Source organism: Strongylocentrotus purpuratus, unplaced genomic scaffold (genome assembly GCF_000002235.5).
Source record: "Strongylocentrotus purpuratus isolate Spur 01 unplaced genomic scaffold, Spur_5.0 spur5_scaffold_5, whole genome shotgun sequence".
Lineage (NCBI taxonomy): Eukaryota > Metazoa > Echinodermata > Echinoidea > Camarodonta > Strongylocentrotidae > Strongylocentrotus > Strongylocentrotus purpuratus.
In genome coordinates this window covers 11774624-11798018 of record NW_022145611.1, presented here as the reverse complement: position 1 = coordinate 11798018, position 23395 = coordinate 11774624, and the positions used below count along the sequence as shown (strand labels likewise).

Sequence of the window (23395 nt, the reverse complement as noted above, 5' to 3'; positions counted from 1 at the left end):
CAAGAACAAACATATAAAACATGCTGCTGTATATTTCTATAACAAGAGTAAATGGAGGGATCCATTAAGAAGCATATAGCTTGTAGAGTGTGGACCTCTCGACAAATAATGTTATAACAAATTAACACAATAGTTTTAACAAAGATTAGAAAAAAGCGTTGTGTCGATTTACGGAGACTACTGAAGAGAACATGTATCAAACTATATAAACTACATGAACAGTATTTTACAAAAGAAAATGGGTGAGTGGGTGTGGACCCCATGAATAAAGGACAGTGTATATGCAAAATAGGAAGTAATTAGGAATTAAGAGCATGGTGGGAGAGGCTGAGCACATCTCCTGCATTACCTGTCTCGTCTTCAGGAAAATGTCGGTAACATTTTGGTATGATAATTGTACAGTTATCTACACACTTCAGTTGATATCAAAAGTGGCTATAATTAGAGAAAAGGCCATTCAAAGCAGACAACAATCGTCCCCCCCCCCCCCCCCCCCACCCCCATCCCACAACAAGATATGGATAAGTCATAGAGATATATCTCTATGGGATAAGTCGACCAATGTTAATTTAACTCTGCTGCCATCTACGTTATTTATCCACGCCCATATTTACTTTTGAGATAATTTAGTGTTGCAATACTTGACGTAATTGTACCAACAAAAAAAGGTTCATAAAGGCCCTTCAAATCGAAAAATTTGCAGTCCACGGTGAGCAACCATGAACGGACACTTCTTATGCTCAGGTGATCTCATCAAATTGAATGTTGGTGGTACGCGGTGAGTATCTAATAATGTAGTATTTTGCCTCAGTCCCATACGTAATATAAAAATGTGGTAAACGAAACAGACCTTAATAATTTATAAACCATGTTATAAAAGAGACCACATTTTATGTGATGGCAGAGGTGATGAGGTATGCCCATATATATGCTCATGTGGCATATTTGTATTTATATCCTTTGATGATTAATGAATAATTGCCGGATTGATTGATGATTGAGTTGGAATTATTTTTAAAAAGGAAAGTTGAAAATCAATGTATCAATTCTCAAACCAATGTCGATGACAAATTACATTGCTGATAAAGCTTTGTTGTGATTCTGATATTAGTTTTGTTTACATCTGCTTCACTTTTGATGATGCCCATACCTTACTCTTATCTTTATTTCATTGTGTTAATGCAATAATGGTTTTAAAAATAAAAAAAAAATTGAAAAGAAAAAATTGATGGCGAATTTGTGATATTAATAGAATTATTTTAATAGTCATTTTTCTGTACTGAACACTAAATTGCCATGTAACATATTGTGTTAAAACAATTGAACAATAAGAAACTCATTTCCCACTTTTTAATGTTTTGTTAAGAATCCCTAGATCTGAAGAAATGTATTTCCTAGACTTGACCGTTTTTGTTCTCTCTCTCTTTCTCTCTCTTTGACAGGTTCTCTACATCTAGGCAGACATTAACATGGATCCCTGATTCATTCTTCTCAAGGTAAGATTTTCTCGGGCAACATGTTTTGAATGATAAGGTAGCTTGGGGCTTCTGCAGAAAGAAACATACAAGTAAACAACCACACAAAAAAAAAGAGTAAGAAGAATATAAAGGTTCAATGAATCAATATATCATTTACATATGAATCTTTAAGTAAGTTTAAAGAATATTATGATTGGTTTTTAGGGGATCGGTCACCTAAAATAAAGGAAATAGAAAGTGGTTTCTTTTTTACAGTGAAAAAAAACACGGGGGCTTGGGGTGATTTAGCCCCCGAAATGCCCAAAAGAGCCCCCGAAAATCAGAAAAGAGCACCATAAATTTGCATAGAGTTCAATGCAAAACAAATTTTAGAATGTTATTTTCATGCAGGCAAGCTTGACAAGTAGCCCCCGAAAAATAAATATTAGTTTCTTTCCCTGCTTTTTTACCTTGTCTTGTAGCAGCACCTGTTGAAACCGGCACCAGAATTAGTGAGCCACTAATTGTTGGGACAGATTATCTCACAAGTCACAGTGAGATAATGTATATTGACAAGGTGAATTATTGGTAGTCAACTGTCATTCAAATATTGCACAGTTCCCATAGAAAGAATATGTAGACTTTATACAGTATTGTCGCTTCTTTGTGGATGAAGTAAGGGAGACAAAACTCATCTCAATAAAGTAATAAGGCCTTAGAACCGAGTAGAGAATCGAGCGAAGGAGTAAGACACAAATTATGATGAAGCTGAGTTGGCCTTAATGTAGACTCTCTAAAAGACATGTGCTCTATAAGAACCGCTTAAGGAGGAGTGATAAAAGTACATGTGGCAAAAGCAAGTGTAATATGCAAGAATATGCTATACCAATACATTGGGTGGTTACACATCCCAACACATAGGGTGGGGAATGTGCTTGCCAGTATAACTGCACAAAGTGCATATCCCAATACAATGGGGTTTAGAATGTGCTTGCCAGAGAAAGTATGTGTGTCACTCTAATAATGGTACAGGTGTCAATATAGAAATGGGTGACAATTAAATAAAAGGCCAGACTTTAAGCCACACAATAAAGTTAAGACAATAATATTTACAAATGTAAAGTTTTTTCTAAGGTCAAGTCATACAGGTTTATTTCACATTTCATGTTACACATTGACAGTTTTGTTTACAAGAAAATATTGCAAAGGTAGTTTGAAGAAGAAAAAAAGTAGATAAATAACTCTGGTATATTCTTGTAAATTAAGGATTAGATAACATTGGAAATGGGGATATGAAGAAGCCTATTAAAGATAAAACACACATTTAACTTGTTGGCTGTAGACTCCAGAGGGTAATACAGTTGTCAATCTAACAAACTTGTGGGAACAAACAAGGTACCCTTAATTTCAAAGAAGAGAAACTGAGAGTGGTGTGAATGGCTGTGAATAGAACAGTAATCTATGAATAAATAGATAATTTGTGTCTGTTTCTATGTTCTTTTCAGCTTACTGAGTGGAAGGATATCCTCTGTCAAAGATGAAACAGGAGCAGTAAGTATCATCAGTTATTGGTTTCAAAGGGATGGCTTTTGTAGAAGTATCCCAAATAGTCTTGTATTGTACATTTTATATATCACTGTGGTGTTTTGCAAAGGCTGGTGTAGCAAGCAAGATGAATATGTTAAAGTCTGAAAGTTTCACACAGAGGAATTAGACAGATGCACAAAATTGCAAAAAGGGGAATTCTGGCTGACATGTTGAATTGAATAAGGACATTTTGATGCATATCCTTAGTCTAATAATACAGTAAAACCATGATAAAATATACTAACAAAAGGCACTATCAAAGTTTTCAATTATTCACAGAAGTTTTGGACCTGTGATTAAGTTAAAGGAAAGCTTACTTGGTTGTCTTTATAGTTCTCTCATCAGCAAAATTCCTTTACATTTACATATAAGTAGCATTATAGACTAGATTAAATACTTAATTATGCAACTCATGTCTGTCTCTGTCCCTCCTATCTCCCCCTATCTCCCCCCCCCCCTAATCACCATATCTCTCTCTCTCTCTCTCTCTCTCTCTCTGTCTCGCTTCATTTCTTATGTCTGTATATGTCCGTCACTCACTAATCTGTCGCTCTGTATTCTGTCTGTGTTTTGGTTCCCTTTTCCCCCCTGTCCTCCTTCCTCCCCCTCTATCTCTCTCTCTCCCCCTTGTAGATATTTATTGACAGAGACCCCAGCTTCTTTGTGCCAATCCTGAATTATTTGAGGACCAAGGAGCTCAATATAAAAGGCATTGATATCGAGACACTCAAACATGAAGCGGAATTCTATGGCATATCACCATTAGGTAAATGAAGAGATTTATGCACATCATGTGAGAGATAGACAGAAGGAAGCGGTTAAGATAATTGATGATGTCATGATCTAGATATTCCGAGCCACTCCTTCTTGTGTATCAATGATAACTATTTCTTAGACAGTTTTATATGTTGTCCATTTTATTAGGACCTTGAAGCATAAAGATATTGTTTTTGATGGAAAATTCCATAATTTTGAGTGTTGAATTTAATTGGATTGGTGTTTATTGCACTAATTATTTATTTAAAAAACACACCCACGTAAAATTGACGGTGTAAAAATATGATTGATTGATTGATATTTAAGAATATATGAAGCAAATTAGGTAGGCCCTTTCTTAAATCTTGTGTGCAGGATTGTATAGTTTTAAACACCTTAATACCAGTAGCTTCTTTAACTATCTTAAAGTTAATGATGCACTTAATCATTATTTTCTAATGAGAAGATATTGGTATAATTTTTAGGAGCAGGTGCAGGAGTGATTTGTTCTAATTGCTGGTCTTTTTTTGTTTCCTATCAGTCAAGAAGCTGACGTTGTGTGAGGAACTTGACCGGGCATCTTGTGGCAGTGTGCTCTTTCATGGCTTTCTTCCTCCATCACGTAAGTAGCAGAATCTATCAAATATCTCTTTCTCTCTCTCTCTATCTCTCTCTCTCCCGTTCTCTCCCTCTCCCTCTTTCTCTCCCTCTCTCTCTTTCTCTCCCTCTCCCTCTTTCTCTCCCTCTCCCTCTTTCTCTCCCTCTCCCTCTTTCTCTCTCTCTCTCCCGTTCTCTCCCTCTCCCTCTTTCTCTCTCCCTCTCTCTCTCTCTCTCTCTCTCTCTAAATCTTTCTCTTTTTCTTTCATGTTAGAGATAGGACTAAAATGGAAAAATAATATCAGTCAGGACAACAGTGAACCACAAACAGACGAAACATATATACCATTGTATTGAATGTTTTCTCCTGTGTCCATTTCGGGGGAAAGGTAGGGGAATTAGGGAAACAACTTCAAGAATTATGATTCTAAATTTAAATGATTTATGCTTCACCAACAAGGAAGAACAAAGTGTAAAATTTGTTCTATACTTGTTTCAGATTTAACTTCTGAATGTCAAGGTTTTTATTTTTCACTGTTTCAAAATCTCAACAACATATGAATTTCTTTTTCACATTCTCTTTCTCTCCCCATGAAGCCTTCCCTGTCAGACATGACTTACCCGATCAACAGAGGTACAGCTTTGCCGGTGAGGCAGAGTTTAGAACAAGACCTGGATCTAGAGGAGGTTCAGGAAGGGACCAGAGACCAGCCTCCGCTATTGATATCAGGCCTTCCAAACATGATCTGGACATACCACTTGGTGAGTCCAGGAGCTAACACTGTCAAATAAATCTTCTTGTCTGAGTTGTTAACATTCCCCCCTTTCAGATATTGTTGGTGTTTGGTTTGATTCAAATGATAAGACTTTTTCCTGATCTAATTCAACTTGTAATCAGCTCTGCTCCTTTTTGAGGGGACTTAATATTTCTTTTAAAGCCTGTACAGAATCAGATAGGTCCTATTTCTTTTCAAAAAAGTAGTGGACTTTTAAATTGCACCATCTATTCCATCCATTAGGAAAATATTTTTGATGATATTGTGTCAAAATTGTTATGCATCCTGACTCATTTCAATTTGATGTACAGCATTGTGAACAAAAGCCATTGCGAGATCTTTGCTTTGTTGTTTTTGTTGTTTTGTCATTTTTCATCTTTATTTAACAGTATTTAAGATGGTGGTTAGTTAATGGTTGATGTGTGTTCACCAATTTCACTATTAGAGAGCAATTACATAATGAAATGAACAAATGACAGCAAGGCTTTACAATATCTCTATCTATATGGCCTGACAGATGGTAGCATAGATCCCAGACGGGTGCTCATCGTCAGCGGCCATCACAACTGGATCGTGCTGGCCTACTCCCACTTCATCTGTTGCTACCGCATCAAGGAATCCACTGGCTGGCATCAAGTCTTCCAGTCCCCCCACCTGGAGCAGACGGTGCACAGGGTCGCCCTCAACCCCAAGGTGGGCGGGGCCGCCCATCTCGAGAACCGGGAGAAGATGGTTGCCGTGGCGTTCGGAAGCCAGATCAGGATGTGGAGTAGTAACGAATCGGAGGAGAAGGTGGAAATTGGTGAGGGTCTACTTTGTTAGAGATTTCAGATTGAAGTTAAAAAAGGCAGCCGATGATTTTAATCGAAAGTGATTACAGAGTCTTTACGGTTTCGTTATTCCTGTATGAGCCACTGGAGTTCAAAAAAGAAAAGTTGCAAATAGCAGTATTGAATTTCAAGCTAAGACAATGTACATTCATTGTAGAATGTAAAAGAATTAGATTAAAGGAATTATACATGAATTTGATTTCAAAGTCACAAATAAAGTTTAAATTAAACTAATGTTTTATAGTGGTCTTGAAGTATTAACAGGATTTCTTTTATCAAGTTTGAGTGCCCTTAATACAGAGTCTTTTTACAGACCACAGATAGGCATTGAAATGTAACCTAAGACCCACAGATAAATTTTGTTTTCAGTCTTAACCATGTCTTTCCTGCTTATTGTTTTTTAATCTCTGTCCTGACTGATAGGTACCTTTAACCTTGGAGTGAAGGTGGATAGCTTATTCTTCATTGGTAGTCAGCTAGTAGCCACTAGTCATGTAGGCAAGGTTGGTGTATGGCATGCCCTTACACAAACATGGCAGGTAAGAAAACCTTTGAAAGAATTGCCTCTTCAAAACTTATCCATAATCGGTTCTCAAGGAAATATTACTTATTCTGTCTTTAATAGGATGTCATTAATATCAAAGGCTGATAGCAGTGGGTTTTCATGGAGAATTTGATACCATTCCATTGTTCACCCAATAACAGGTGTTGTCGGTCACCAAGACTTCACTTGTATGTAATGAACTGTGCCCTAGCCTACCTCCGTATGGAATTCTCATCATGATATAAAATTTCCCTCACCTTCGAGATATGAAGGCAAGATGGAGTATATTCTGCTGGGACCGCATATTCTGCTGGGACCGCATGTTCGCTGCTTCAGAAACCTTTGCACACACCGACCCATTCATTTGTAAATCAACCTAATTTGGTGTCAGCAAATTATGGTGCTATATGCATGGACACTGACTACTATGTGGTTTTAAGAGGATGCAGAATGTACAGAGAATTGGTGGATTCCTTAAAAATTGAAACCACCATTCAAGACCATGAATTTAAGAATTCAGATTTCTGTGAGTGCCACCATAATTTCATTGAGACAAAACCATTGTATCCTAAAATGTTTTTCTCTTTTTATTAAGTATACAATTTATAGTAATGAATACTATTTCATTGCATCCCCTCCCTCCCTCCCTCACTCACAACTTGTTAACAGGTTCAAGATGTCAACCCAATTGCAAGCTACGATACAGCAGGATCTTTCCTCCTACTTGGATGCACAAATGGATCTATATATTACATAGGTAAGATAAGATACTTATTCATTACAAGCTAATCCAGTCTTCAATTAACAAATTTAGTATTCAGTATTCTTGAATTTTATAAAATATGGCATGTAAAAGGATTATTTTGATATCCGACTCTGATGATTATCATCTCCTTTACAGCGAATACCAGAGTATCTTTAATACTGCCACAAAAAAAAAAATGGAAAAATAAAGAAAAAAAAGAAATACACCCAGAAATGCAGCTTACCCTCAGCATTATGTTGATTAGTTAATTGATAAGAAGCACATTAATTACAGTGTTATGCATTCATTTACTTTTCTAGAGTCACTAATCTAATTGATAATGTGAAATGTGTTAGTCATGAAGAAACTTGCTAATGCGATTAAAGCTATGTTCATACATTTTTTTATGGGGGAGAGGTACTGGTAGAAGACTGTAACATGTTATGAAATAATCATTTCTGCTCTCTTTGTGTTTTCTTTATAAAGATATGCAGAAGTTTCCCCTGAGAATAAAGGACAAGGATCTGTTGGTAACTGAGTTATACAAGGACCCTGCCAATGATGCAGTCACAGCACTCAGTGTGTATCTTACACCAAAGAGCAGTAAGTTATCTCACCTTCGTATTAAATGGAAAGCCCCCCTTTAAACCTGAGAATCGTTGACCTGTCCATTCTCCTATGTAATGTCAATAGTGCTATACTAGGGCCCTGTTACATAAAGCTTACCATTGGTGGTAGATTCCTTGGAAATATTGATTTGATTGGCTGTTGAGTGATGTTGCCATGGTTGTTATAATATTGATGGCAAGGTCACCATTTGTGGTCAATTTCATTCATAAGGGCTATGATAACCAATTTTTGAAGCACTGCATTCTAAACTGGTACTAATAATGTCAACACCAGGAAAATTAGATTTGAAAGTTAGTTCATGTAAATCAGATGTCATAGAAGTTATTAGATATTGTGAGTTTTTACTCTCTTTATCGGATTATTTTACTTACCATTTATCTGTAAGTTGAGAACAAGGGCCCTGTTTTATAATATAAAAATAATAATTTCCAAAGCTCTTCGGAAGTGCATAGAGACTTTGTACAATGTGATATGCGCTGTACAAGAACCATGTTTAGGAAATTTATTGACAATGGGCATGTCAGACAGAGGATAGTGGAAATGCAGTTGCATTCATTCAATTATCATTTGGTGAATGCAACTGCAAAAATATATCCACCCTCTGATAAGCATTTGTTTGAGATACAGCAATACACTCAAGTTTTAAAAAATGCATCTGTTTATCTAGGCTTGAGCGGGAACTGGATTGAGATAGCATACGGGACAAGCTCAGGCAAGGTACGGGTCATCGTCCAGCATCCCGAGACGGTGGGTCAAGGACCTCAGCTGTTCCAAACATTCACAGTGCATCGGAACCCCATCACCAAGGTCATGCTCTCTGAAAAATACTTGGTTTCTGGTGAGTCTAGAATATCTCTTTAAATATAGCGCTAAGGGACTTCAGTGGTACCGGAAAGCACTTTATAAGAACCATTTTTATTATTATTGTTAAATACTATTTAAATATCTTATAAATAATAACTTTAATCATTCCATTTATAATATGCAATTTTCGTATTGTTGTGATTGAATTGGACATGATTTTTTTGTGTGTAAATGTTGAAAAATATAATGATATTGTTATGCTAAAAAAAAAAAATTAGTGTTAAAAAAGGAAATCGCCCTACTTCTGGAATCTCAGAAATTTGATAGATTGAAACCCTCTGTAATTAGAGTATCTTCATTTCCATTGCATCAATTGTGTTTCTTATAAAGATATATTTCTGTCCTACCTGTCCTCCAAGTGGCTTTTAAATCCGCATTTCTGCTTTCTCCTCCCTAGTCTGCTCTGAGTACAACCACGCCCGCACATGGACGGTGACCCGATTCCGAGGGATGATCTCTACTCAACCAGGCTCCACCCCTCTTGCTTCTTTCAAGGTGTTGTCTCTGGAAGACTCTGAGCCCTTCCCTTGCCATCTGGTCGGCAATGATATAGGTGAGTAGATGAGACAAGATGGTGTATATATTCAAATGAGGTTCCTCCACTTAAATAGTATATCTGTAAAGTGCTTAGAGACGTCGGAGATGTATTAAGCGCTATATAACAGCGGAATATGATATTATATTATTGTTAAAACAGTTACTGAATTTTAACTTAAAAGATCTGTTTCCTTGGAAAACCTTCATAACTATTGTAAAATGATGCTGTTTATAGGTTATAAGGCATTAAGTATCATTTTTGGCTGCCTATTCGGTTATTTATCACTGGCCATAAATCTAATGGTGAAAACCTTGATTTCCACTTTAAAAAACCCCTCACGACACATGTAACATTTTACTTGTCAATTTATACTACTTGGTATTTGCTGTATATTCGAGGTAGCATTGATTCCATTTCTAAAAATAGGAAGAACTTTATTTATTGATTAAATAGTGGTTTGTAACTACTGGAAGTTAAATATTGTGAATTTATCATACACTTTACATTATGGATTATATATAGTGAAAAGCATCTACTTGCTATTATGATATATTGTCAAAGAGAATCTTCATTTGAAGAAAACTAGTTTTTAAAATATTATATTTTTGTTTACCTTGGACAGTTTTCTTTCTAAGTTTGACTTTATTAGACATAAGTTGAAAAAATTCTACTATAATTTGCATTATTATATTGGATCTAGTACTTCTATGTGTTTTAAAGTTAATTTGTCTTTAAACAAACCTTTATCTGTATAAAGGACCGTTTGGAGAGAGGGATGACCAGCAGGTGTTTGTTCAAAAGGTAGTTCCAGATACAGACCAAGTCTATGTTAGACTCTCATCTACTGGGCAGAGGTAAGAATGATAGGATGGAATGAATGAGGAAATAGAGAGAATGCAAAAGTTAAAGGAGGGAGAAGAAGGAGAACAAGAAGAAGAAGAAAATGGAGGAGGAGGAGAAGAAGATGAATGAGTATACACAAGAGAAGTAAGGAAAAGTAAAAAGAAAATGAAAAGAAGAGAAAGAACAATTAGATGGAGGTGTTTTTGGAAAAAATGAAAGAGGGAAGATGAAGAGAAAAGGTAGAATCAGGTATGAATGAAGAAAAAAAAGGAGAAATGAAAAGAATAAAACACTTAGAAGGAGGGAAGGGAAAGAAGGAAAGGAAATCTGTGGGTGCCTTAAATCCAGTGACCAGGGCTACTTCTAACATTGCAAGCTGTATTTCAGTTTTCAAGTAATGCATGAAATAAATAAAAGAATTTCTTTTCTTCATATCATCATTTACCTTATCTATTTTCTAAGGGTGTGCCTTATCAGATCAGTAGATGGCAGCAGCATCTCATCATTTTGCGTCCATGAGTGTGAGGGGTCAAGTAGGATGGGGTCACGACCCCGGAGATATCTCTTCACAGGTCACGCTAACGGCGGTGTACAGATGTGGGACCTGACTTCTGCCATGGAAATATTCAACAAGAATGAAAAAGCAGAAAAGAGTAAGCTCCATTTTACAATATATACTGCATGCGTGTCCTCTCAATGTGATGATGATAAATGCAGATAGATTTTTAATTTAACATAATAGGAACACCTCTTTTGGAATCTATATAACTTCAAGGTTTATGGATAATTTTGAGGTCCTGTGAGCAAACTTCATTTCCGGAGATATAGCCATTTAATCATGTTGTATGGTTTATCGTGCCTAAAATATGACTCACTAAATTTAGCCTGAAATCAATAGTACCGGGAAGCACCAACATGCATACATGTATACCTTCACAAATAATTTCATCAATTCTAGCAGCAAAGAATTATTTCTCTTGTAGGATGATACTCCACAAGGTTGGAAGTGAGTGACGGTTGGTTTGTAGTGGAAGAAAAAGAATCACCTATATGGTCATCAGCTTTCCCACACTTATTCAAGATAATATCTAATTGCCTTGACTACCATGTGTTGAATAGCAGTGATGTATAATTACCTTAACATGTAAAAAGAACGTTTCGTTTTTTTTCCAGGTTCAACAGACATTCTTCCTGGTGGGCCTACAGAGGAGGAGCTCATCAAGCTCCTGGGAGGGTGCGACGTTAGCGCCTCCCGCTGCACCACGCCCTCCATGAGCCCCGCCTCCTCCCAGCTCATCCCCCTCCTCCGAGCCACCCAGCTCCGGGCCTCCAGCACCACCCTACGCCAGCCAAGCATGGAGGAGATTCATCCCAGGGGAGGGGCGGAGGGAGGTCAGGAGGAGGGGGGTGATGGAGAGCACCTACCCAGGGATGGTGGAGGTGCCGAGGCGTGGAAGGAGGGTGGTTCACAGTCAGTACCTCACAAAGTTTCACATTGTTGAAACTAGGAAAAATACAGATCAACTCTATCTATCCTATGTTCATTTGTTTACACAGTTGAACCATTTTATAGAGAACACTGCTATAACAAGCTCTCATTAGATATTAACCTGCACTTGCTACTCTCCATCCAGGTGTTAAATGGGAACCTGGTAGGATGCGACCGTCATTGTTGATCAAACAGTTTTTGAGCGTCAAGTAACACTTGGCTGGAATGCTCCCCAGGGAGTGGAGATTGTGCACACAATGTGTGCGGGCAAGCACTGAATCCAATGACCGGGGTAATAGTATATTTGTAAAGCGCTTAGAGATATTGTATTAAGCGCTATATAAAAGCTAAATAATATTATTATTATTATGAAGGTAAATTTGCTGGTCCCAGCTCTGTCTTCTCTCTTTTTTCATCTGTTTCTTAGCCCCAATACAACAAGATTTAAAGGACACAAGGTTATTTCCTTTGTCCTGGATATTTTGTTATCATGAGGTTCTACCGTACTTGTATCGTTTCCAATTTCTATTCATCTTTCCCTCCATATTCTTATTTTTCTCTTTATATTTAGCTTTCCCTCTCTCACTTTTCCCCCTCCTCCCTCTCCACAGGCTGCAAGCAAAGACTCCATTTTGACACTGTGACTTGAACTCAGCCAAAGTCAGCTTCACAGTGTTTTATTCATCATGTGAACCATTATGCACAAATACATATTCATAACTTTGTTTTTATATTTTTGTATTGATTTGTATTTATTGTTATTTTTGTAAGAAAGAGTACAAACTATTTATCATACAGTAAATAGAATGGAGATTACAGTTCAGTGATATTACTTTCAGTATCTGCCCTATATTTGTCTTTCTTTCTATTTTGTTTTTTAACAAGGAGGAACATCTCTAGTAATACAATCTTGTTGGGTTTTCTGGTCGTGGTTTATCATCTGCGGCACATCTCTAAAATGGAGAAGCTTAATGCTTAAAAAATATGTGCGGTATTCCACTTGGCTTGAGAACAAAGGGAACACATGAGATGGATACATGTATTTGAGAAATGGATAATACTGGCACATTGCTTTAAAATATCAAAATCATACTGTGTCTTGCATATATTTAAAGAAAATTATGTCTTACATGTGTGTGTATATGTTTGATATAAATAGCTATATGGGTTTATAGTAAAGCCTGGATATAATAATGTATTATTAAAGTACATCTGTTATGATAAATGCATATGTTTTACAGAATAAACAAATTGGGCAGTTCCATGCAGTGTGTATCATATGACATGTCTTTTCACGTATTTCATTCAAATATGAAAACTCTTTTGATCATACTGTGACAAATGGTAGTGTTACTGAAGAAAAAAAAAAGATCAGTAAATGATTGCGAATAAAAATTGTGTTGTTGTTTTTTGGATGAAATAAATGGTTTAAAGTAACGCATCATATGGGGAAAATTGTATGGAATTGCCCAAATTCAAATGGTTACTATTCATCTGTCTGACAGATTCCAATTTGTATATTTTGAACCATATAAGTGGACTAAAACAGTGGAGCAATGAAGAAAGAGAGAGAGAGAGAGAGCAAGAGAAAGAGAGAGCAAGAGAAAAGAGTGGATTTTAACAGGAATGTGTGCAGACAGTGTGGTGCTGATTTTTATCCGGATAATCGGGCCTGATTTCCAATCATAAAGTAAAATATGCAAATAAGTTTACAATTTGACTACTGTACAATTAAAATCAGGCTCAACAAAAAAAGCCAATACAGATTTTAATTGCAAACTTTAATTAACAAAAAACGATCGTATCAAACAAACAAAATTAATACAGCTGCATATACAATACATAGGTGTATAAACAAATGTACACACACTCTAAATGATATTAAATGGTGTTAATCACAGAAATCACAATTATGCACTTAGATAAATTTTGGTAAATAAACAAAGAATTTTATCATCTGATAAAGGCAGCAAAAAGTACTTCAATCAATTCTTAAATGTAAAAAACTAGATACAAAAGACAGTACAAAAGTTATATTCCAGTTTCCACACCTTTACATAATAACTTTGTTATTAATCAAGGCTTTTCTATCTTCAAAGATTTGTGGATAAGATCATAATTGAAGATATATATATATAATAGTTATCCTACCCCTCATCACCCCTCATCCCCCCCCCCATCAAAAATAGATACAAATCGAATAAGGGGAGGAGTGTTGTAATTCGAGAGAAAAGTTTTCCTGAAAGAGGACTGACATAAAATCAGAAATTAGCCTGATAAAATTGGTACAGAGAGAGAATAAGAAAATAATGAATTTGGAAGTTCAATTCAATTGGAAAACTTTGATGACTTTGTAAAAATGGCCTTTCCATTTGTTGGGTACACTTAAAGGTATTACAAAGTTTTGGGATATTTTGAAAAATGGGTGGATAGTGATTCTTTACAATTTTGATATATTTTGATGCCCCTGTGGATGTATTAAAAACATCAGAAATTTTAGCCCCTAAAACACTTCTGCTTTTAATATATAAAGATTTACCGGTGCTCCCGGTAAATGTTGATAAATTTCAAATAGCTCCTACGGCCGTACAATGGTAGCTGCAACCATAAAAATCTCAAACTATGTAGTTATGGTATATAATTTCCGAACGTGAATAGCTAATCGGTCGACTTTAGTCAATAAACATTGTTTTATAGCTTGATTAATATCTCGAACTTGAGAGGGAGCTATTCAACATAAAGTGTTTATTTTTTGCAATTTCATAACTTTAGAGTCGATTTCGACCGCAACAACGATCACTGAATATTGTAGGATCGTATCATGCTTCCAATATGTTCATTTGAACCAAATTCATGACCCCCTACCAAAACTTTGTATTACCTTTAATTACATAATCAACACAAAATAGTACAGGATCTTTAGTTGATATAATGCTCAAGATATTAGAAAGAAGTTCTTAAAAGAAAGAAAACTGTTCTGATCTCTTAAACTTGTAACATCCTAAACTTTTTCTGCTACTCTGATATTATACATTTTCACAAGGTTTGTCATAACATACATGACTTTTATTTAAATCAACTTGATAATGGGAAGGATTCCCTTTAGTTGTGCATAAAAAACAAACAAATAAATATGATTGTATAGCATTTCTTCATGTAAACTTACACACCAGTCTGTACATTAGATAAAACAATTTCAGAATATTTCCAGCCATGCCATAATTTACAAAATATGCAAGTTTTGTTTGATTGCACAATTACAACAGAGCATCTTGTATGTACATGTACATCAACTTCAAGTCATGATATTTGTGACTGTCTACAGACCGAAATAAGGTACATGTAGGCTATATATATATATATTTATTTCTCTCTATGACAAATCAAGATAATATTAGCCCTGTATCCCATTATTTTACTGTAACATTTGCTTTGAAATTGAAAGTCATTTTGAATTTCCAGCATTTTCCTTTCCCAAATGCATGAAGCATACCTTTTTTTTCATATTAAAAAAGGCATCTTGTGATTTTTTTCCTTCATGACATCAAATTCATTTTGACTTATAAAAATAGAAACAAATACATGTAAGGGACTAAAAGACTGAAAGAGCAGTTTTCATGGCACTTGTGGTACAAACCCATTCTGCATAATCAGAATACAGTTTAAGATGTTCAATATAAAACATACAACATTAGTTTGTATACAAAGAAAAACAGTACTATGATTATACATAATCTGTGGAAATCCGTTTGAATTAAACACAGCCCTTCTGGCTCTCAATGTGCGATACATTGATGTAGGATACAGTGAAATAGGATACATTTAATAAGTTCCATATAGCAATCCACTATTTAGAAAACTTTGTCACTATTTTACACCCTTTTGGCACGACCTAATTTGGGAGTTGATGCATTTCACTCAACTTGACGATAGATGTATACACCTAAAAACGTATTTCAGAAATATTGTCATGTGGAATCTGAGGATACCAATTGATGAAAGACAACTTCATGAACAAAGTGGATAAATAGATGAACACAAGTTTAAATTTGAATAAATTTATAAAACAACCTACATTTATGCAAATGTACAAGTACATGTCATGTAGATTGTTGTATGTACATGTACATGTATGTACTCTTGAAATAATAATTTGTATAAATTGATGCAAATCCTAGCAAGTCATCATTAATATACCCCGTTTTAGCTTTTTTTTTTCTTTATTCAATACAAGGTTTTAAAAGGATTACTTGGATTTTCAATGAGCCATAAAATCTGGAAGTTGAAATAATCATTTTTTTTTAATGCATGATTATGACTGCTGATAAAGCTATCCTTTATGTACCATTTTCCCTAATTACAGTGTGATTTAGTATCGTTTGATATCCTTAACCCTGCTCCATTTGATGCCATCCACTGGCTGAGGGAGCTTGATGGGTAGGATGAAGCGGATCCACCAGTACCTCCCAAAGACATCCTGAAGATTCATATGGGCTCCACTGTCGTACAGAATGACCCTTTTCGCTGCTTCAAAACTTGTCTGACCCTGCAGGATGAGACTGATCTGTTGGAAGAAGAGGAAGCTGCAGCCGAGCCCAATCATGAGCGTGTTGTAAAGCAGGAACAGCATGACGTAGTCCGTTGTCGCAAATGAGCCCATGATCCATCGATAGGTAGCGAAGGGGATCAGGTAATGGTGCATCCTCAAAGAGACGATTGGTCCGATCACATGATGCAAGTACATGCCCATGTGGAGAAGTGCGAAGAGGCTTGAGAGGGCGCAATAGAAGAGGTAGACGACGAAAAAACCTTGGTTTGTGTGACCGATGCATTTCCCCAGGAAGAAGCAGTGTGATTCTCGCTTCAGGACACAGTGGTTACAGACAGAGCAATGGTGGGCTCGGGGTGGGATGTACTGCTGACATGGGACACAGTAGCCCCAATTTTTACCGCCTTCCGCTGTTGGCACGTTCAGTTTGCCTGCGTCGTAAAACGTGGAAGTGAAATATGCTCTCAAATAGTTCAGCATCATACTGCCAATGAAGAAACTCAGGATCCACGTTGAAGTCGGCGTTGGTCCACTCGAGTCGATTGTAGGATCATTCATTTCGATTTTGTGGTTGAATGGAATAACTACAAACGTACTGACAAAGAACATAATCGCTGACATAACGAAGTAGAAAGCTACGCCGCTTTTGTTGGCGAGAAGCAGGATGCGTTTCTGGCCAGGCAGCAGCGGCAAAACCCGATTCGCAAAATTCTCACATGTTGCCTCAAATGAGTTGATTATTCCTTCGATTTTCCCCATTTTGTCCTCTTGAATTGTAAGAACTAGTACCTGGTTCTGAAGAATAACTTACTCGAATGAGTACGTGATCGTGAAAGTACAGAAAAGGGCTCGATAAATGGGATGGGAGACTGCATTTGTTGACAGTTAATTCTTGCCGTACGTGATCGTAACCGAATATGCAGTGCCAGTGGTATGAAACGCTTTTGGAACTTTTATTAAACCTGCACCTCATTTCGGATATTATAAACATTGCCATCTTAAAAAATATTTCAGTCACTCATATCTATGAATGTATGTTTAATGTTATTTTATAATCTGCATTCATTGAATTACTACTTTCCAATATACGATATATACATAAATCAATTCGAAGACAACTTAAATGTTCCTTATTTCCATGTCGCGTTCCATCGCACAATGCTATTTGGTATCCGGGGATTTTCTTTGGGATGGGTTGCTATGATCGCGCTCCTTTCGAGCCTTTATATTCAAGTTTGGAGCTTGCAAATATATGGCAGGGGAAGGGGGAGGGGGGTCCCGGTAAGTATTTCACCGTGATAGTTTTCTATCGGCTTCCAAATGTGTGCCTTTATTTCTCTCTCTCTCCTTCAGTATTTTGAAGTTTAAGGACCCACTAGCTTTACGTAACTTTAGAATTCCATTATTAATCTAGAATTTGGTCAATATCAAAAGTAGGGAACCCATGTGCCTGTGACTAAATTTCCATGATCGAGAACTCCAGAATTCCGGCCAGAATTACGTTGTAAAATATATATATATAGCCTGAACATTAAAGCTAGGCCTATATATAATTATGCACAACTCGAGACAAAAAAAAGTAAGGGACAATTGCATATGTTGCAACATTTCAACAAAATGTTAATAATTGTTTGGCCAATAAAAATAAGACAGGTCACAATGCCGATTTGTCACGGGCCCGTATGGGGCCATGTGGGAATGGGCTAGGAGGCTAGGAAGTGAGGAATAGACCAAGGGTTGAGTGTGTAACAAGAATAAAGACAAAAACAAACCATACTGTCAATTTCAAAAGGTTTGGCATAGTCAATAGTTTATTCCTCAGCACTACATCCTGACTTATGGATCCTGCTGAGTATCGTCGTAGAAGTACGTGCGTTATTTGTATACTAATTGGACTGCATGCATATGCGAGAAGAAGAAAAAAAATGGGCCACACCCACTTTTTGGCGCCTTTTGCGCTATACGCGCTCAATGTGTATCTAAGCAACGCCAGGCATAAAAAATATAACATGAGGTGCACGTTTTAGATCGCGCGCAGTGCAGGCACATAATACAGGCGGTCCACAAATAGAAATCATAATATTGCAGAATTACATAACTCGCCTAATTTGGACCGATAACTTTTAAAAAGAAGATAGACTATCATAAATCTTCATCATCATGTATGGGATTGCCCGAAACGCTGTTTTCCAGGCCCTACGATCATCTAGAGCAAAAGTGGTTAGACGTCCGCAGTCTTTTCGAATCCAGAAACTTGGTCAACAACAAACGAGTAGAAATGCATGTGGCTTCGGCTCAGTGAGTTTTGTTTGTGTTTCTGTTTTGTTTGTTTGTTATGTTTTTTGTTCTTGGTTTTAGTTTTACACTGGGTGTTGTCTAGACCAGCGTTTTTTTCAACCTGGATGCCGTGAGAGAAATGTAGTTCCTTCAAGAAGTGATTAATTCTGGAATAACGTCGGTTACGTGAACACCAAATACCAGTACCGCTAGTATGTAATTTGATGAGGAAACAGCATTTTAAAGATGCAGCAAAGTGCCTGAATACCTTCATATTTTGGCAAAGAGGTGCCCGAATATCATTCTATTTGACAGCGAGGGTACGTCTGTTTTTCTTAAATACATAATATTACCAAAATTAATTTTTGACTCCTTGTTCGCTTCACTCACTCTCAACAACAAGAAACAGGAAAATCCGGGCATCGAACATCCTTATATTATAATTTTGTTCATGTACATTTAGCAGCGGGGCTCCCGCATACATAATTTTATATCTTAATAGGATCTATAGTAAGGTGGTAAAAAAATAATTTTGTAACATATCAAGGAAGGATAATTTTTTTTGACTCGTTCGACGAGTTTAAGAGTGATGCGCAAGTAATATCTACATTTATAATTGATTGATAATTAAGTTCCAAATGAATGATCAGGTGGTAAGGAAGGCCGGCTCCTTGAATTAAGCATGCTTTGTTCCCAAATCTGTTGTACTAAAGTTGTTGGTGGTACTAGGTCTATACTCCTTAGATTACTTAGAATTTTTTTCAAAATCTTCATTTTTGAAATAAAAAGGAATAATGGTGAAAGTTGTGTATTTGGACGCTTAACAAAAATAAAACAGTCACTTTAGCTTTTGGATTTTGACAAAAAGTCGGCATATAATATGCATCAAATAGCACAAACAATCATAACAATGTCCTTTTTTATGCTAATGTCTAACTTAAGGCCTTAAGAGATATATGCAATACTGCATGTTATTTTCTTCAAATTGCTTATTCAAACCTCTTGGGACGCACAACATCTGGGTTTATTGATCCCAGACCCTATTTCATCTCAAATATTCAGTTAAGAAATGTATTCTTCTTCTCTCACATACAGTTACTATCAAAACTGATAATAAATTACATGATAATAGATTAATATGAATAATGGAGAGAAAATAATATATCTTGTTTTATCTTGTTTATAGAAATTGCTCTCCATTTTTTTTTCTTTCTCTCTCTCTACCTTCATCTCTTCCCCTCCCCGATTACACCTGTCTCTCTTTTCTTATCTCTATTCTCCTCACCATTCTCTCTCTCTCTCTCTCTCTCTCTCCCATTTGTTTCCCCTTTCTCTATCATTTTCCAGACTTGCAAAGAAATGGCACCACTCTCCACAGGAGGACGTCTGTTTGCCTTTCTCACCATTTTTTCGAGCTGTTATGTACCATGGGTCTACTATCTGGTTATGATACCAGAATATCAGAAGAGGGACGATGGGCCTGCATTCAACTAGACCTGGAATCGAACTAGCCTAGACCCACTGAATATTGATCGCCATGGGAACCACAAGCTTAATATCTGATGAACTATCCTCAAAATTGTGAAATTTAATTTTCATAGAGAAATCATGAAGATGTAAAAATAGATTTGTATTGCTGTCAAATGTTCTTGATTGTCAAAACCCTTCCATTGTAAATAAATAAGAAATGGAATGAAAGCTACATGTGTTAGTATTCTGTTACCACTTTCAAATGTTGCATCTTTTCCATATCATTAATATGAGACTGGAACTTCAACGCATAACTTTTATATCAAACGACAATTACTTTTCTTGTATCACCAATTGGAAAAAGGAACATATCTCATACTGAACACTGAATCATTAGTTTCTGTTTAAGCTCTTTATTATTTCCATATCTATATCATTTACATTATTACCATTGATATAAAACTCATATTTTAATGCATAACTCCATCATCAGATTTCACCATAGAATTCTTCTTCACATATTACCAGAAGAAATCTTGAGATAAAAGCATCCAATGTAAATGCATGCTAATTTTAAATAAGTGAACAAAACAAAGTTGAAGATTTGATAAAGCTGCATTTCCACTTTTATACATACACATCTAAACTAATGTTTTCTTCATAAGAGTTTAGGCACACAAGTACAATAGGGTGGAGATAGACTTTGGATAGATATGAGAGTATGAACACATTTTGAATGCACATCAAATCATGACTGAACGTCTTGGACAAGGTATATGGTGGGAACAAAGCTTTACTGCTATCAATAAAATGATCTTTGCCCAGGATATGAATTCTTCACCTTCATGAATTATATAACCATGGATGCGCCATATTGCATCTGAATATACATGGTTATTTCAATTTTCATATAATTTGTTTACTTGTGTGCACAAAACACAATTATTCTTATTGTTTGGGCCATTCCCTATCTTAGACTGATAACGTTTTACATGAATCTCTAAAAAGTCAACTAACACAATTTTCTTTACTTGGAGGCAGCCCATGACTGCATTAGTTTAGGTACAATCTTGATCCGTTATTGTAATTCATATGAGCTAAAAGTACAATTAATTTTTCTTACCATGAACTATTAAAGCAAAAGACTGAAAAAGTTGTACCACAACTTTCTTTGGCATTCCAAAAGACATACAAGAGTCTTTTAATCTATATCTTGAGTGTTTTTCTGTTTAATAATCAAATTCAATTTAAAAAAGAGAAAATTCCTTGGAATGTCAAGCTGGTTGGAACGAAAACTATATACAAGTTCCTTCTATAATGTGACTGAATTTAGTATCCTTTCCCTGACTGCTAACTTACAAAACTTTGAATCCAAAAGCATGATTACCTGCTATCTAAACCACAAACATCATACCCCCCCCTCCAAATGCTTACATAACAGTAAGAATCCCTTGTCTTAATCATCTTACATATATTTGCACAATCCCATACTACTTTCTGTAACTCTTTTTTCCCTTTACTTATAAAGACACAACTTAAGCCCATTATATGTTGAACAGGATCATGATTGTGTCCCCTTTGACATATTTTGGGATGGACTATTACAAAAATTAGAGCAAAATGACTGTGCAAAGTAAAATATCTGAGTAACCAGAATTTTTAACAATCTATTCATAAAATGACTGTCTACATGATTGAATAAATAACAGTATTCAACTCTACAAATAAAAAAAAAATATCATAATACAATGTACACATTTTTCGGCCTTCATGACAAGTATTACATACAACATAATAAGGACATTTACTCATAACATTCCACTTGGTGTTAATACCCTTTTATTCTCTCATGGACGATGTACAATGAAATTTCATTGTATGGAAATAAATCTGTTCTTTAGATGTTCTTTAATCTAACAGGATCAATTTTGATAATACGCATTTTCAAACAACAGGCTAGATACATATTTATGATGGATAATTGGCTTTAATCCATTTATAGTGACAGATAAAATATAATTTAAAAAAAAAAAGATAATGGATTTATGGGTTGGATTGCTTACATAGAAATCAAATTAAGAGAGAAAGATGGGAGAAAAATGAATGGGAATATTTAATGACAGTACTTTTTTGTACAACCGTAATACAAAAAAATATTGTAACAAAAACTAACCAAATGTATAACTGTTTATTTATAATAATAATAATAATAATAATAATAATAGTGGGTTCTTGTATAGCGCTCATGTCAGTCAGATTTGACCCTCCTGGCGCTCCCGATTATTACCCTGGCTTTATACACAGAAATTAAAAGAGAAAACCTGTTACAGGTTAGTAATGCAAAAAAATAACATACAAACATGACTATATATTTGTCCATTTGAAACATTCAAGATATATGAATGAAATAAATAAAGTCATTTTATACAATGAAAGAGAGATTAAAAGATACTACATGTAATTTGACAATAGCTAATATACTCCTCTTATTTCATACAATACAAGGAAAGAGGAGCTACATCTTTAAAAAAAGACCCTAACATGGAAGATATCATAGAAAAATAAATTTACAGTGACTGACTGTGATATAAGTTAAAGGTCTTTTAAAAAAATACCCAGAGAATTAAAATCATCTCCAAGTGAAGTTATAAGTAACGGGCAAGTAATGTTTACCTCACAATGAATTGAATTCAGTTTATTCCAAAACAGAATTACTAATGAACCTAAAAGTGCATGACATGATTCCTCTCAGCACCCCCCCCCCCCTCCCAAGGGCAACAAACATGCTTAAGGCATTAACACAACAGGATTTGTTAGTATATATCTGTGTTTATAAAATGGCTCTAGTATCTTAAGCATCGTGATTGGTCAATACGCGTCACATGGCATTGACAAATTTTTGATGCAAGCACGATTTTGCAGAAATGAGTGCAGAAAAAGCGCAGTAAAAAGTTATATTGCACGGCGCGTACGTGACCATGGAGATCCAGTGCGCGCGCGTACGCGTAGTACTAGTACGCTCCCTCGAGTGCATTGTAGGCTATAGGCTACGCGCGTAGCTAATATTGTACGCTCCACCATGATCCCCAGCGCAGCGTACGCGAAGCTTAGCTCTAGCTAGAGCGGGGTATTATTAGAAAGCAAATTTTTGTTTTACTTTTGCCTTGGATTTAGACCCGTTTTGACTTTTGGATTTTATAATGAAGCCAGGAATTTCAGCTGTCTGATGTACGTAGACTCGTCTCTAGACACCCTATGCATTTTATTTTTAATCAAACAATGAATCCCGTGGACTTTTTGGTCTAACTAAGCCTGCAAGGTCTTAGATCTAGACCCTCATTTTATTTCTAGAACCAACATAGGCTAACTCTAACAGTTAGATCTAGATCGAACTCTCGTATTACTATTATAAAAGATCTAAACTTTTGTTTGTTGCTGTTTTT

General features: G+C 35.8%; 2 protein-coding genes and 1 long non-coding RNA gene across 3 annotated transcripts; 2 read left to right on the top strand and 1 right to left on the bottom strand.

Annotated features, from left to right (window-relative positions):
• The first annotated feature begins 598 nt into the window (after window positions 1–598).
• LOC578928 (BTB/POZ domain-containing protein KCTD3) lies at window positions 599–11858 on the top strand. Its single transcript, XM_030998997.1, has 15 exons — window positions 599–778; window positions 1443–1496; window positions 2963–3008; window positions 3678–3810; window positions 4342–4422; window positions 4995–5159; window positions 5691–5975; window positions 6427–6542; window positions 7217–7304; window positions 7779–7895; window positions 8590–8760; window positions 9184–9339; window positions 10082–10178; window positions 10630–10820; window positions 11341–11858. Exons 1-15 carry the CDS (start codon window positions 720–722, stop codon window positions 11667–11669), a joined length of 2088 nt encoding a protein of 695 aa, XP_030854857.1. The 5' UTR covers window positions 599–719; the 3' UTR covers window positions 11670–11858.
• A 2588-nt stretch (window positions 11859–14446) lies between these two features.
• LOC764485 (palmitoyltransferase ZDHHC22) lies at window positions 14447–17118 on the bottom strand. Its single transcript, XM_003726729.3, has one exon. The coding sequence runs from the start codon at window positions 16962–16964 to the stop codon at window positions 16026–16028; it is 939 nt and encodes a 312-aa protein (XP_003726777.1). The 5' UTR covers window positions 16965–17118; the 3' UTR covers window positions 14447–16025.
• A 1206-nt stretch (window positions 17119–18324) lies between these two features.
• On the top strand, window positions 18325–20184 carry LOC115929774. The gene is made up of 2 exons (XR_004066725.1): window positions 18325–18503; window positions 19830–20184. It is a non-coding gene; the product is annotated as an uncharacterized LOC115929774 (long non-coding RNA).
• The last annotated feature ends 3211 nt before the right edge of the window (window positions 20185–23395 follow it).